This window comes from Peromyscus maniculatus, chromosome 14, assembly GCF_049852395.1.
Source record: "Peromyscus maniculatus bairdii isolate BWxNUB_F1_BW_parent chromosome 14, HU_Pman_BW_mat_3.1, whole genome shotgun sequence".
NCBI lineage: Eukaryota > Metazoa > Chordata > Mammalia > Rodentia > Cricetidae > Peromyscus > Peromyscus maniculatus.
In genome coordinates, this window is record NC_134865.1 from 73,377,003 (window position 1) to 73,394,088 (window position 17,086).

The 17,086-nt window shown below is 41.0% G+C and overlaps 1 protein-coding gene across 11 annotated transcripts in view; it reads right to left on the reverse strand.

Annotated features, from left to right (window-relative positions):
• The window catches only part of Atxn3 (ataxin 3), a 36,547-nt gene that overhangs the window by 12,739 nt on the left and 6,722 nt on the right, over positions 1-17,086 (reverse strand). For 7 of the 11 annotated variants that reach the window (XR_006063577.2, XR_443087.4, XR_013044467.1 and 4 more), the window contains exons 2-8: positions 14,272-14,436; positions 14,001-14,045; positions 11,664-11,749; positions 11,224-11,290; positions 8,114-8,201; positions 4,192-4,324; positions 1,085-1,251 (exon numbers count right to left, since the gene is read on the reverse strand). Coding sequence is in view for 6 of the 11 variants with exons in the window: in XM_006990884.4 (XP_006990946.1) it covers positions 1,085-1,251; positions 4,192-4,324; positions 8,114-8,201; positions 11,224-11,290; positions 11,664-11,749; positions 14,001-14,045; positions 14,272-14,436 (751 nt within the window). In the remaining 5 variants the exon portion in view is untranslated. The remainder of the gene's footprint in view (positions 1-1,084; positions 1,252-4,191; positions 4,325-8,113; positions 8,202-11,223; positions 11,291-11,663; positions 11,750-14,000; positions 14,046-14,271; positions 14,437-17,086) is intronic. The other 4 variants (XM_016009162.3, XM_016009159.3, XM_016009158.3 and 1 more) reach the window with 3 other exon arrangements.

Genomic DNA, 17,086 nt, shown 5'->3' on the forward strand with positions numbered 1-17,086 from the left:
CTGTAAATGTAAGAAGGCTATGGAAGTCTCAGGGAAAATCTAAGGTGTTACTGCGACTGAGGCTGATGCCATCTGTGATGCCGATATGAGAATACAAGTCCACAGCTCACCCGGTATGAGAAGTCTTCAAGACCACACTTGCATACTCTTTAACTTCCCCAAACTGCATTTACACCTTCAAAGGCATGACATTCCTCAAAGAAATCCATGATGACAACCATGACATGACCTCACTCTGTTCTCAACAACTTAGAAACCTAAGTTCTCACCAGTAATTGTACTAAACACAGATCCCATATTAATCGTGACAGTGGTAAGATGGTTTTCTGTGCATTACTGTAATAATCCAGCCAGGCCCCTGCTAATAAAACATGGGACTTCACACTACATGGAGTATGCAGAGGCAGGGCCTGGAGGTGAGAAGTCTAGGATACCAGGAATGGCTATGTTAAAGGGTCCTCAACTCAATAAGACATTTAAAGAATTCAGATGATGAGCAATCTCATTAAAAGTAGAAGCAGCTTCATATAAATTAGATTAAAAGAAAATCACAAAAATAAAGTACTTCATGCTTTCAGCAAACTGCTTTGAGTATCTCAACACTTTTTTCTGCCTACATTCCCAAGGGGGTTTATCGTCACTCTCCTCCACTGATTGACTTACATCAATGAAAAAGGTGTAGCCCGCAGAAGAGGGCTTAAGTTTTATTAAGTTGTACAGTCAGGAAGTGCAGCGTGTCCACTGGCATGCAATTGTTAAAACGGCTAGCTTGGGTAAGGGTCATCTAGCCACTAGAAGACTAATTCAATTAGCTGTTTGTATTAATTCAGTATTGTAATCAAGTAACATAACCAGAAGTAAAATTATAACTGTATTAAACACAATAAATATAGTCCTAGTATAATACAGGTTATAAAACTGATTCAAGATCAGGGAAATCTAAAAAAAATACTGAAATTCTAGAGCTATTGCTTTTGCAGTAACTATCAAAGAACTTCCAAAAGCACAAAATTTTCAGAAAAGCTGAGGATAACGTGAACCAGTTCTCCAAAAATGACTAAAGTACACACCAAAATGTTCATACCTTGCATACTAAGCTGAATGGCCCTTCGGAGATCAGCTTCTTCATCCTCTATATCAACTTCCTGACGACTTATCGCTAGAGCCCTCTGTAAATCATCCTCATCTTCATCCAACATTCCCGACCCGTCGGCCGCCTCTAGGACTCGTTCCAGATCTGCTTTGAGAACACTAAACAACAAATGCATTCATAAAAATTACAGCCTGGCCTCTGATTTTATTTTTCATTAAAAAAATTTTTATGTGTATGGAGATTTTGTTTGTATGTATGTTTTGTACAATGTGTGTGTAGTGCCTGAGCAAGCCAGAAGAGGGTGTTAGATTCCCTGAGACTGGAGTCATAGAAAGTTGTGAGCTACCAGAAAGGTGCTGAGAATCAAACCTAGATCCTCTGGAAAAGGAGCTGTTGCTCTTAACCACTGAACCATCTCTCCACTCCGTTGGTCTTCTACTTCAGATAAAACATAAAGGCACTTACAAACTAAAGATTTGGGATCAAAAAACAACACTCTAGAAGACAAGGTCTAATAACAGAACAACTGAATCTAAAGGAAGATATTTGAGTAATTCGAAGTGGCTCATTCCATAAACTTCACTAAAACACAGTCTTGCTGGGCACTGTGGCATATGCCTGTTGAGTAACAGCTACTTGGGAGGCAAAGACAGAAGGATGTCAGAGTTAACAACTGGGCAACTTAATGAGAGCTGTCATCAGAAGTGGGGGATGAGGGATGGAGTGGGGTGCAGTGGGGAGGGGTGGGGTGGGAGGGATGGGATAGGACGGGATGGGGGGGACAAGGATGACTAGGATGTTGTTCATGAAACTCAGGATCTGAACACAAACACTAATAATAATAATAATAATAATAATAATAATAATAATAATAATATAGCAGCTCAGTTTGGGATGGGGGAGGTATATCCTAGATATGTAGCACAGTAGGTAGAATAATTGTCTAGCATACACAAACCCCTGGGTTCATTTTCCTGCATCATGAATAAAAGAGCATGGTGGCACACACATTTATAATGCTAGCCAGCCCGAGCTACTTAAGATCTTTTATTTATTTATTTATTTATTTATTTATTTATTTATTTATTTATTTATCAATTTTTTGGGGGGAATTCAAGACAGGATTTCTCTGTGTAACAGCCTTGGCTGTCCTGGAACTTGCTTTATAGACCAGAATGGTCTCAAACTCACAGAGATTCGCCTGCCTCTGCCTCCCGAATGCTGGGATTAAAGGCATGCGCCACCACCGCCTGGAGAGATCTTATTTCAAAAAACAATAAATACAGAGGCTCCACCAACAACATGTAGGCATGTCAAACTGCCTCCTAAACACATTTAGACCTGTAGACGAATGCTACTCTCAGGAAAGCTTCTTTTTTGCAGCCAGTTTTTGGTTGCCCACCAGAACTAAATAACTAGGAGAGCTAATTGGTGGAGACACCACACACTTCGGTTACATAACAGAGAAATCAAGCAAGAACTGAGCTGGAAGCTTCCACTTCACTGACCAGCTTTCATAGGCTGGTATAGGTGCTATGTAGGCTGCTAGAAAAGAAAAACCATTAATAGTCTTAACCAGACCCTGTAAATGCTACGCTATAATATTATCATGCCAGAAATGGTGACATGACTATTATGGAGGGCAACCAACCACTTTTTCTTTTCTTACCCCGCCCCGCCCCCCGGAGACAAGGTCTCACTATGTAGCTCTAGCTGTCCTAAAACTCAATATATAGACCTGACTGGCCTCAATCTCAGAGAACTCCACTTGCTTCTGCCTCCTGAATATTAAAGGTATGTGCCACCATACCTGGCCCAACCATTTTTTTGATAGGATTTGAGAGCCACTCCACAGAAAGCAATTCATGCCTGGTACCATAAACCTGTCAAAAGCCCATAGGTCTTAGGGCTGAGTAGGTCATGGGCCCTAGGTGGGGAACACAACTACTACTGTTTTACTAAATAGACATGTCAAACTCCCTTCTAAATACATTTAGACCTATAGATTTGTGCTCGGTCAGAAAAACTGCTTTGTGCAGGGCGGGCAGTGGATAGCAGCTAATGCAAAGACTCAGAACCATTCAAAGTGCTTGAGAATAGGTGACCATTAGGTGCTCAGACTTGAATGGGATGCCTATATCAACCCTCAAGGAACTTGATGAGAGGGGGCGGAAAGAATGTACGAGCAGGAGATTAGGGAGGGATGCTGCGAAATGCCATCTTCTGACCAAGACATGGCTGCTATGCTTGTGAACTCACTATAGTTACCAGCACAGACCTGCACAAGATCAGGCGATCACCATTCCTGAGTGGATAGGGGAGCACTCATAAGGTCCCCATCCCTAGCTGAAAAGCTACTTGGCAGTTTTCGCTGCTAAGGGAGGTGGGTAATTTTTCTTCAGTGGTACAGCCACGGGTAGGGTGTCCATGCAAGCAATTCTAATTAAACTCAGTGATTAAAAAAAGAAACAACAGAATAAAACAGGAAGTGAACCTGTTGGAAAGATAAAGGGATTCAGAGGGAACAGAAAGGGGTTAAGACAGGATAATGAAGAATGAACATAATAAAAATAATTATATACATGAACAAAATTGTCAAGTAAATAATACTTAAAATAAAATTACATAAACACATCAAAGTCTTGAATTCCCTGTCCCCCATCAAAGTATTTCCATATAATTAAAAAAATGGTCAAAAATTTTAAAAAATACATGAAACAAAAATAGGGGATTGGGCATAACTGAATAGAATATTTGCCTAGTATGAACAAGAGGTTGATTCATAGCACCACAAAAACAAATACACAAAATAAAAATAAGATTAAAAAAAAATCATTGGTGGTAAATGATTACACATTAAAATATAAGCAGTGTCTGGAGAGATGGTTCAGTGGTTAGTATTACTTCCTGCTCTCCAAAGGGCCAAGTTCAGTTCCCAGCACCCCCACATCCTGCAGCTCACAATCACCTGTAACTCTAGCTCCATAGGATCCAACCCCCAATACCGGCCCTGGTAAGCACCAACACACATGTGGCATGAAAACTTCATTCTAAGGGCATGATATATCATGTACTCCATAGTCACACTAAATGTTTACCTCTGTTCTTTGAGCTGTGCCAATTCTTCTCCAATAAGTTTTGGTCGATGCATCTGCTGGACCTTGATCATCTGCAAAAGCTGGTCAGCTTCGCAGTCTGGCAGATCACCCTTAACAACAAATATAGAATAACCTAAAAAGAAGCAAAAACAAACTAAAACAACTAGTAGGAGGTTCAGACTTAACTTGAAACGATAGCTGACAGAAAGGTAACAGTACAGCTGGAAACACATGAGGTGCAATTCAGAAAGACCTGACTTATGCGATAACTCTCACTTGGATCAGGAGGGTAGTCTCTGACAAACCCCACAGAATCGAGCCTCACTGTTCTCATCAGGTAGACTCAGTGACTACAAGAAACAAAAGCAGTCCTGTCTACATGGGCCCTAGAAAGGTAGTGCCTGACCACACGACTACTCACTGAAGGGAGAGGGCAGGCAGGTACAGAAGGGGTGGAGCAGGCAGGCAGGTAGAGGAGGGGTGCGTGGTGGTATTCTGATTGTACTGAAATGTGATTTTAATTGTATGTTAATAAATAAAGTTGCCCGGGGGTCAGAGCTATTAGAGCCATAGACAGAGCGTGGCGGGAGTGGCACACGCCTTTAATCCCATAGATCTCTGTGTGTTCAGGGATACAGCCAGCATTGGAGACATATGGCTTTAAGACTTAGAGGGCTGTACATACAGACAGTGACAACCAATGAGAAGGCAGAACAAAAAGACTATGAAAAGACATACACACAGGAAGTAGGTCTCTTTCGGAGAGCTAGGACCACCGCAGGAGGAAGGATGAGATTTTAGCTCTGAGCTCTGACCTCTCGGCTTTCTCTTTTACATTGGTTCTGTGTTTCTTATTTAATAAGACTGTTGGTTACATCTACAGGGGTGGAGCGGGCAGGCAGGTAGAGAAGGGGTGGAGCGGGCAGGCAGGTAGAGGAGGAGATGTTCAGTGAGGAAGAGCACGTGCATGGCAGCTCACAGCCATCTCTAACTCCAGTTCCAGAGGATCTGATGCCCTCTTCTGGCCTCCATGGGGCACCAGTCACACACGTGGTGCACAGATATACATATAAAGAAAACACTTGTACACATAAAATACAAAATGATTTTCCAAACAGTCTTCTGTGAATGTTTGATTTGAAATCTTCCTGGACTGCTAAATGAAGATGCCAGCACCAGGACCGGTGTTCAGAAGGAATGTCTACGCTAAAGATAAAAGTCTGGGAATCATGAGTGTACAGATCGTACTGTGATTAAAACAACCTGGAATCTGGGTGACTCTAGCAGTTAGAGACGGGAAAGGGTATGAGCCTGAAAGAAACGGCGAGTGAGACAGGCAGATGCCGACATGTAATACCACTGTGTAATCTTTAAGGACATAAGGGACCTAAGCACTGTTGGTTAACAGAGGCTGAGATGACAAAGGACAAGCAGACATCAAATGCCACATCATCCCCAAATCAGCTCGAACCTAGTTAGGTACCTACAACTCAGTTCTAGTCACTAGAACAGCCAGGGGTCAGAGGAAAATATTCACAACAAGAAAAAAAACCAAGATGTAGGAAACAGGCAAAAGATCCATTCTCTTCCCCTGCAACAACGTTAGTAAATAAATTAAAGGAAAAAACAGAGATGAGGAAACTTCTAAGTAGATTTAGGGAAAAAAAATAACCAAATACAATTATTGAACCTGATTTCATTCAACTCAGAGAGAAATGTGAAAGAACTAGTCAGGGTTGAGAGGTAAGAGAGACTTAAGCACTGGGTATCTGATGTCATGAAAGCACTGTGGTTAGCCAGCTGGGGATATGGGTCAGAGTAGAGTTCTACCTCACATGCACACAGCCATGGGGTTTTCGATCCCCATCACCACAAAGCACAACATTTTTAAGTAAGGTTACAATGTCATTATGTATGTTTTTGTTTAAAAAAAAATCATTTTTAAAGATTTAACAGAAAAAATAGTAGAGTGAACAAAAACTAGGCAAGGTATAAAGAAATAGGCCGGGGCTGGAGAGATGGCTCAGTGGTTAAGAGCACTGACTGCTCTTCCGGAGGTCCTGAGTTCAATTCCCAGCAACCACATGGTGGCTCACAACCACCCATAATGAGATCTGGTGCCCTCTTCTGGCCTGCAAGGACACATGCATGCAGAACACTGTATACATAATAAATAAATAAATCTTTAAAAAAAAAAGAAAGAAAGAAATAGGCCATGAAGTAGAGGTACAGGGAGATCAAGAAATCATTTCCTTTCCTTTTATATTACACACACACACACACACACACACACACACACACACACACGAAATTTGTTGTATTCTGTTTAGACATGGTATAATCAACTGCCTCCTCAAATAAAGGAGGCCCAGGAATTGAATCCTGGTGAAAAGGCAGGATTCACCAGTGATAGCGAGAAGAGAGACTTTTAGAGAGGCCCTGGTTTATGACAACACAACTGGAATGAGTTCAACAGGAGACAGTGCACCAGAAATAATTCTAATGAGAAAATTATAAATGGGCAAGCAGCCATAGTTTCATAGTTAAGAGAAGCTCTTCATTTCATAAAAAGCCAAGAGCTTTTTACCCAAGGACAGACACTTAGGTAGTGGGAGGAATGTTCAACCCAGGAGAGCAGAAGGCCAAAATCGAATGTTGACTAGGTGGGAAGAACAGGGATACTGCATACATGGAGGGATGGCCTTAGATGTAGGGCTCAAAATACAAGAAAACACAGAAGCAAGGTGACAGCTTTGCTATCAGGAAGAGATGCCTATGTTCTCAGAAGAATACAAGAGAGCAAGGCATAAGGCATACCAAGCTGTAAGGAAGGAAGAGCTAAGCTGTGAAATAACCACCAAAGAAACATTTGAAATCTGTGAGGGCAAATGACAAATTAGAAAAACTAACCAACATATTTTATGTAATTTTTAAGCCATGTTTGGTGCTGTGATACAGGAATGTCTGGGGCCAAGATTTGGTTTAATTGCGGTTAAGATTCTTGTTATTTAAGAATAATGGGGGGCTGGAGAGATGGCTCAGAGTTTAAGAACATTGGCTGTTCTTAAACTCTTCCAGAGGTCCTGAGTTCAATTCCCAGCAACCACATGGTGGCTCATAACAACAGGATTCCCAATACCTCTCTTCTGGCCTCTTTGAGCACTGCATGCATGTAGTGCACACAGAAACATGCAGGCAAAACACCTTTCCACTTAAAATTTTAAAAATCTTTAAAAAGTAAAATAATCAAAGTAAAAACTGCAGAGTATAAGAGGAGTTCTTGAGTCTCCTGACAACTTGAAAGCCTGGTCAGAATGGCCAAGGAGAAGGCATTCATAGAGGTAGAAGGTGATGGTCAAAAAACACCATGCTTACGACTGAGAATTAAAGGTAGTTGTTATTGATAATGTCAAGACAGTAGTGAAGAAAATAATCTTTGAAAGAGACATGGTTACTGGTGTAGAAATGACTAAAAATTTATGGAAGAGAGATAGATAACCAGTCATCTAAAGTCTCCAGTAAAAAAGGAGGTGGCTTACAGATGAGTACAGGTAGGGCGTGGTTAATCCAGAGGCAGGTAATTCACAGGCATGGAGCCCATAGAAAGAACAGTGGCTGAAAATAAGTCAGCAGGAATGGTAGGAGCATGTACCTCCTGTCAGCCCTGTGATAGACAGAATACAGAAGGGAAAAGGTATCACTTAATAAGGGATGCAAAGGAGGCCCTGGCTGAGGGGAGGTCCTAATGTAGGGAGCACCCACATGGAACTATGTCACCCAAACCACAGCCCCGAATTGAACACCTATACTGTAAGGGTAATTCACTGCCACTGCCAGAGATCATATACTAGTATACACACAAATAATGACTCAGTTTTTCTTTAAGCTACTTTCAAAAATAAAATTTTTGGTATTTATTTACCTTCTTGCTGTAATTGAGCCAAGAATAGTGCGAGGTATGTATCTGATATTAATTCTGGACCCGTCAGCAGAGAATTCAAGTTAAACCACTAGAAAAAAAAAAGATACCAATATCGAAGTTAATGAACATTATATGCAAAAATAATTTCTCATGTTAAACATATAACAGGCCAAAATTTAGTAAGATGGTCTAAATAACAAATATATCAAACTAAGATTTTCTGAAGTACTGAATACTGTGATTAGAAAAAAATGCTGTACACCTGCCACTATTAAATGCCTTTTCAAAAACAATTTTTTAAACAACAAATTAAGGCATAAACTTGAACTCCTTCTAAAAGGACAGAAGCTGATAGTACCTTAAAATGCCCTTATTGACAGCTATAACTACATGGTTTCAAAGTATCAGTCAACACACCTACCCATGTCATACTAGCATAGGAAAAAATGATAGCTACACACTTTTTCATTTGGTCAAAAGACTCCGATTTTTAAAACATAGATATTCTGGGAAGAGATTTATAACCACCCTTTAACAAGACCTCTAAGCTACTACTGCATCTGATTAACAGCATTAAGTCATAACCGCAGAGGTACCCTTACTTAAACAGAAAAATACAAAAAGGTTCCAAAGTCATGCTCAATTCCATGCAAAACCAACGACTCTTCCTGGATTTTCATACAAGCCAGAGTACTTCTTCCAATCATTTCTTTCTTTACACAGAGACCAGAGGCTAGTCTTGAACTCACAGATCCACCAAGCCTCTGCCTCCTGAGTACTGGAATTACAGGTGTATGCCATCACACCCAGCTAAAAATCTGTTCTTAAGAACATAAATGAGAACCAAGGACCAATATACCAATACTAGCCATCTTCTGTAAATGTCAAAGATAAAATAGTCCAAAATGTAAAAAATCCAAAAAGGATCTCAAAATGTAAAAAGCTCAAAACAATGTTTTCCTACAAATCACTACAAAATTGCTTATGAGTTTTAAATTTCTAGGCCTTAAAAATCCAGGGTTGCTTTATTCAGAAAAACAACACCAGGTCCAAATTTTCTAAATAAACCCTCAACGGCTGGGAGGGAGGAGGGCAGAGAAGTCAAATGAAATTGACCTAGCTCTTGATAGAGGTGATTCCTGTCCCAATTCATCTCTGGGCTACTATACACATCTCCTTACCTGCTCTTCACGACCTCACAGAGCATAAATACTGCTTTTTCCTTAGTTTTTGAAGAAGATTGAACCTAGGACCCTGTGCTCATTTTAAGCACATGTCCTGCCAATGATCTACAGCACTCAGCAATCACTGAAGATTGCTTCCAGATGACCCAGTTAAAAGCTAACAGTACGGTTTACTTAATAAATAAATATATACACACATACATAATACACACACGCACATAGAGTGTCCTTTTCTTTTAAATACTTAATTTTATGTGTATGTATGTATGCACACCATGTGTGTGCTTGGTGCCCACAGAAGGAAGGAGGGGCATTGGCTTCTATGATCCTGGAGTTACAGTCCATTGTGAGGCACCATGTGGGTGCTAGGAACCAAACCCAGATCCTCTGCAAGAGCAGTAAGGTCATACCCACTGAGCCCTATCTCCAGGTTCAATGTATTGTTTCTTTTCTTTTTGCATTTAAGGTAATTTATTTATTCTTGGATTTTTAAATTTTATTTATTTTTATTTTATGTGCACTGGTGTTTTGCCTGCATTTGTCTGTGTGAGGGTGTCAGATCTTGGAGTTACAGACAGTTGTGAACTGCCATGTGGGTGCTGGGAATTGAACCCAGGTCCTTGGAAGAGGAGTCAGTGCTCTGCTGAACCATCTCTCCAGCCCTTTATTCTTGGATTTAAGACAGGGTCTCACTATGTAGCTTTGGCTGGCCTAAAACTCAGAGATCTCCTTGTCTCTGCTGGGAGTAAAGGTGTGCACCACCACACTTAGCATTTTTTTTTTTTTTTTTTTTGGTTTTTGAGACAGGGTTTCTCTGTGTAGCTTTGCACCTTTCCTGGAGCTCACTTGGTAGCCCAGGCTGGCCTCGAACTCAGAGATCCGCCTGGCTCTGCCTCCCGAGTGCTGGGATTAAAGGCGTGCACCACCAACGCCCGGCTCACACTTAGCATTTTTGCCTTTTATTTAAAAACAAAAAAACAGCTTTATTGAGGCATAACTAACATGAAATAAACTGCTGTCCCTCTCCTGTCTCTTTTGAGGATTTATGTCGTCCAGGCTGGCCTCAAGGTCTTCCTAGGTCAGTCTCCTAAGTGTTGAGTCACAGGTATGGATCACTCTACTTGGATAAACTGCACATACATCTATTAGAACCTGTCTTTTTTTTTTTTTTTTTTTTTTTTTTTTTTTTTTTTTTTTTACAATTAGTCATTTAAAAAATATTTATTAAACTATCAACATGACCAGGACACTGAACACATTCAGAGTCCAATCTCTTGTCCCCTCTGGCCTTTCTCTCGTGTTCCCTCTCTTCTTCCCACTGACCTAGCACTGGTCAGCCTACTTTCTGTCACTGTGCCTCCTACTCTTTGCTGAGATTCATCCACGCTGCTTGTGTATTAACAGTTTATTCCCTTTGACTGTCTGAGCTTGTTTTTAATAACCTTATCCAAGTTTAACATTCTAATAAGAAGACCTTTACAAAACTGCTTCTTTCAAAAGCATGGGCAATGGTGATTTTATGCAGATGTATGTACTACAGAACAATGGAATTGCCTGAATAACCCTGTCTGACCAATGCCAACTGCTAAATGTTTTGCTTATTCCTGACATTCCAGACTTTGTTACAGTATTGTACTAAACACAAATCGTCACACAAAAACATACTTAATAGTAACCACATATGCATTGTTTTAAATATAGAAATTTTATTATGATATAACTTGTATGGTTTTTATTTTAAAAATCTGAAAAGAAACTGATTATCTTCTCTTAAGATAGCCAATTTTTATCTGCTGAATTGAGTCCAGGCTCAGGTAGAGTGCATGGGATCCTGGGCTTCATTCTAAAGACACCAGTTGTTTGCATTTTATTTTTAAATGGAGTATATAGTGTGATAAAAGGACAAGAAAGGAGAAGAAATATTACCTGTTTTCCTAATTTTCTAACTGTAAACCAATGTTCTTTATAATTGCATATAAAGGATCTTTCATTTCTAGAAAAGATAAAACATACTGTTAATACTGTTAAGTGGGATATTATGATATATACTAGCAAGTACTATAAAATTTCTATCAGTTACGATATAGTTACACTTAAGTGTTACTGATTTTAAAAAATGAAAATTGCGTAACTCTATGCATTTTCCATAGGAGCTTAGTAATGTTGTGCCCCACAGCCTCCACGCCTCAGGTCAGTGCCGCCACTGAACTCGGGGGTACCAAAAATGTGACACAGTGACATAGTGAAGTCCAAGGGCATCAAATGCAGTATCAATGCAAAAACATTCATGATGAATTTATCCTCATTCAGAAACTACAGCTTTAAAAATCAAGTTTAAATAAAGAAATGTAGGAAAAAAATCTTACATAGGATCAATTCTGAGCCTCTGGTACTCTGGACTGTTGAATAGGATTAGTTCTAAACCCCAAACTTTCAAGGCATTGCTTATAACCTGTCAAAAGAAAAACAGCAACTTTTCATGAGCTAAACCTTCAAGTAGCACAGCTACATTGTGTAAGCAACTGTACTCCATATATAAACTTTGAGGATATTGTTTTTAAAAAGTATATCCCCATGATACCCCACTAAATCCATAAATAATATATACATGTGAATTTAATTTCATTATTATTTTTTAAAGATTTATTTTTTACTACTTTTATTTAAGTGTATTAGTGTGTCTGATTGAGTAGAGACCATAGTACAAGTGCCTGTGGAGGCCAGAGGACAGTATCAGGTCCCTGTATACTGGAGTTACAGGTAGTTGTAAGCAGCCTAATGTGGGTGCTGGGAACTGAACTGGTCCTCTGAAATACCATTAAGCATTCTTAAATGTGAAGCCATCTCTACAGCCCCCACAAATCCATTTTAAAAGAGTGCTTTCCATACTAGGTTTCGGAGAAATGTCAGAAAATCACACAATTCATAGATAAAACTGTCTCAAGAATCCAGAAGCACATTCCATCTGTGTGTACTGTTTGTAAAACTAGTCCACTACATACACTCACCGTAAAACTAGTCACCACTCACTGTAAAACTAAACGCACTCACTGTAAAACCAATCCACTACACACACTGACTGTAAAACTAGTCTACTACATATACTCACTTGCAATGGTAGCAACCAAAGGCATACAATATAAAGTAAGTTCTCCCTAGGGATTGAAAGCAAGGTTTGGGGGCTGGAGAGATGACTAAGTGGTCAATGGTGCATACTCCTCTTATAGGACCAAAGTTCAGTTCCCAGCACCCATGTCAGAGGGCTCACAGGCACCTGTAATTTCAGCTCCAGGACTCCAATGCCCTCTTCTGGCCTCTGCAGACAGAAGCACTCATGTGCACATACCCACACACAGATATAGACATATACAAATAATTTTTAAAATAAAAGTATATCTGTAAAAAGGTTTGATATACTTTAGACTTCTGCAGTCATGAACAAAAAGTCAAACCTGATTATTGCAAACTGAGAAAACATTCTACCTGTCCTCCCAGGTGGACAACAAAGAAACAAGCACACTGCATAGTAACAGAGCAAACACAAGTGCCCACACACAGGAGAGGGCGGGGCTGTGCCACCTCTGACCTCGGCTCCCAGCTCAGGGCCAGTGGTCCTCATAATGTCACAGTGAAGCACTGGGGGGAAGTGCTAGAAAAGGGGGACTCGAGGCTGGAGCAGAAGGAATTTATAAAGAAAAACACCTGCAGAAAGAGATCTCTCAAGAGATTCTGAAAGAACTTGGACAACTCTCACATTGTTAGAATGTGTCCACAGAGAAAAGAACCCCACAAATACATGAATTAAGTTAGGCATGGTGGCCCCCAATTGTAGTCCCAGCACCTGGGAGGCCAAAGCAGGACTTTGGGAAGTTCAAGACCAGGCTAGGCTACAAAGCAACAACCTGTCTATAGAAGCAACATAAACAAACACACAAAAATAACCACAGGGCTGGAGGTTTTCTCTAGGGCAGAATATTTGTTCACTACGAGACAAGACCTTAAATATCACCCCCAGCACCATAAAGAATAAACCACCACAGAATTAAAATGGAGCCTAATGGGACTTGACTCCGTGGTAGAGTCTGAGCATCCGTGAGGCCTTGGAGCCAATCCCAATCCCACCCTCCAAAAGGGCTACAATTACCACACAGATCAGAAGCCAGAGAAGTACCACAGGAACCCAATCCTGTAGGATGACTCAAATTGAAGGCTGCAAGCCATTGCAATTCTCAGATGTACCAGAGACAATAAATTTGAAGCACTGTAATTTATTAGAATTAAAGCTATTAGCATCTACATGCAAATGAAGCAATCTCTTTCAGAAAGTAATTTTTAAAGGCCCTGTTCTAAACTAAGCATGGTAGCACACACCTATAATTCCAGTCTGGAGACACAGATGGGAAGATGTACATAAGTCCAGACCAGCCAGGACTATATAGGGAGACCCTGCCTGTCCCAAGCAAGCGAGCGACCAAAGCCCTGTTCTAAAGTTTACAGTCCTAAAGTTCATCTCTCTTATGTGTAGCACTCTGGAGCGCAGTCTTCTGTAGACATAGTTCACTGAGGGAACTACTGAAGGCTCCATCGTTACATAAAAAGCTGTGCCAGGCTGTGCCATGCTGTGCCACATCAACCACAAACTTAGAATAAGCACCACAGCACTAAAATGAGGCAGCACTTCGCACACACTCCAGACTACTTACTTGAATGGAGAAAAAGCCGCTGTCGTCCATATTTCCAGAAGGCTGCTGTTCAATTTTCATGGGCAGTTGTGGGCAGAGAGAGATGGGAAAAGGATTAAGACTGTCATTAGTGTGCACATTGACAAGAACCCGCGGCACAGTCCCATTTACCAAGTGAAGAACAGAGCTATAATTAACAAGTCAGGCTCCTATGGGGAGAATGGCTCATCCTCCTTTAAAGAGCACCCGCACTTTAAAAATAGCCCGGGCTTTGCTAGACTGAAGTCAGTACCTGTAAAAATGTGCGATAGTCCTCACTGGTAACGCCTCCTTCTGCCATCCTCATCCTTTCTTCTTCATCCAGCTGGTGTGCAATCGAGGATAACTCCACAGGGCTAAAATACTCCCCTTGCAATAGATTATTCAGGCAATGCTGAGCACAAAGTGAGCCTTCTTGCTAGTGTTTCCAAAAGAATAAATTTAAATGTGATTTACTAAGTGGATCTGTACAGTATCTTCTAAAAAATGTAATTACTAACTTTTTAACACATTCAAAACAAATGTATAACCCTTAGGCAAACCTGATTTTACAGGCATATGCATTTTCATTTGTCCACATTTATTTTACAGCTGTTTCACCATAGGAACAACAATAAAGAATGATTTACAGTACAACTTCAACTACCAATCTCACAGAAGCCTAAAAATCACCCTATAAAAAGTTAGCCTTGTGAATTTTTCAGTACCTACAAGAATTCATCTTTGGAGATTTCATGGCAAATTACTACTGCAAAAAGGGAATGTTATCCCCTAGAACATTCATTCTTCTAACAAGTTAGTCAGTATTTAACATTAAAAGCCTGTCCTTTCAAACTCCAGACCTGGTGTAAGTGAGAACAATTCTGTCTCAGGCTAAATAAGACCCAGCTCTAGAGCTGAGGCTTCCATCGGCCAACTTTGCAGACTCATTCCATGTGGTATGTAGAAAGGAGAACTGTCCCAAGCTGACCGCAGTCCACATCCGTGAGTGGACAAGTTAGCAAGAGGCACTGCAGTCAAGCACAGCTCCCCAAGGGGTCCTTAGCATCCTCTCGTGGAGGTGGGTACAACATCCCACGAGCCTGGTTAGCTGGCTTTCCTATACAGCTGGCACCCAACCTGAACTCCAAATCCAGCCTGCCCGGCACCTACCGGTCTTCTTGTCACTCTCCTGGTCCTAAGAGTGCTGCTTCCCTAAGCTATAGGTAAAGAAGGGGCACTTGGGAGTGGATGAGTCCGGTGGACACAGACCCAAAATCTGCCTTTCTTGGGGGCAAGGGCAGATGGGAGAAAACTTCCTCTGTTAACTCTGACTCACTAAGGGGCCAATAAGGCCTGCTGAACTCAACCTGCCAGGCATCATGGCTCCTGGTCTGAGCTATGTTACATGGCAGATGATGACTCCAAAGAGCACCTTCCAAGATGCATTTCCCCCTGATGAATCAATGTTATAGAAACAAAATGTAATTGTTGAAGTAGATACAGTATACATGTCTGCTATGGAATAAGAAAGCAGAGTTCAGACAGCTTGAGTCTGACACAGAGCTAGAGCAAGCTGATGTTCATAGTCTGCTAAGAAAAGTTGTCCAAGCTGACCTGGAGGTAGAGTTAAGTATTCCGTCACATGGTAACAGAATTCTTTGTCTCTGCCTCATTTTCCTTCTACTGCTCATCTACTGCTAGGAGCAACTTCCACTGAATACTGCCTACTATGAAGCAGAGCCGTACAGATGTTCACCCTATATCCTAGTGGAAATGCAAGCATTTCACAAGATAGTCAAGGGGCTAAAAACATACAAAAAGATCTCAACTTCATCAATCACCAGGGAAATGTATATCAAAACCACAACACAGGGCAGGAGGTGGCTCAGCAGGTAAAGGTGCCTGCTGTCAATCCCCAGATACTACTGTAGAAGGAGAGAATGACTCCCAAGTACTCGCCCTCTTGACCTCCACCTACACACATGGCCATGTGCACGCCAGCACTCACATGCATGCCACATACACACAAATAATAAAAAATTATTTTTAAATTATTTTACTTATTGATTGACTGATTGGCTGGAGGAGATGCAGAAGACAACTTGCAGGATTCAAATGTCTCCTTTCACAATGTGGGTCCCAAGGATCAAACTCAGGCTATAAGGCTTGGCAGTTAAGTGCCTTTACTTGCTAATCTATCTTTTCAGGCTCTAAAGATGTTTTTGTTGTTTCTGAGACAAGATCTCACTTTGTGATCTAGCCTTGGCTGGCCTGGAACTCACTATATAAACCAGGTTGGCCTCAAACTCATAGAAATCTGTTTGCAGCTAGGCAGTGGTGGCACACACCTTTAACCCCAGCACTCGGGAGGTAGAGCCAGGCGGATCTCTATGAGTTTGAGGCCAGCCTTGTCTACAGAGCAAGATCCAGGACAGGTACCAAAACTACATGGAGAAACCCTGTCTTGAGAAAAAAAAGAAGAAGGAGGAGGAGAAGGAGGAGGAGGAGGAGGAGGAGGAGGAGGAGGAGGAGGAGGAGGAGGAGGAGGAGGAGGAGAAGAAGAAGAAGAAGAAGAAGAAGAAGAAGAAGAAGAAGAAGAAGAAGAAGAAGAAATGTTTGCCTCTGACTCCAAGTGCTAAGATCAAAGATGTGCACTGATGTGGATTATGCTCATTGTTATAATAAAGCTAATTGGCTGAGGGCTGGGGAGGAAGAGATTGAGCATGAGAGCCAGAATTCTGGGAAGAGGAAAGGCGGAGTCAGCAGATGCCAGCCAGTTGCTGAGGAAGCAAGACTATAGAAAATGAGGTAACAAGCCACAAACTATGTGGCAAAGCATAGATAAGAAATATGGGTTAGTTTAAATGTAAGAGCTAACTAGTAATAAGCCTGAACCATTGGCCAAACATTTATAATTAATATAAGCCTCTGAGAGTTTATTTGGAAACGGCTGCAGGATGGGGCAAGACAGAGGAACTCCTCTGGTTACAGTGCACCACCACTACCTAGCTAAAAAAAAAATTATTTTTATAAAAGAAAAATTCACAATGTGTTACTACTATCCAGTCTCCAGGACAGCTATTACA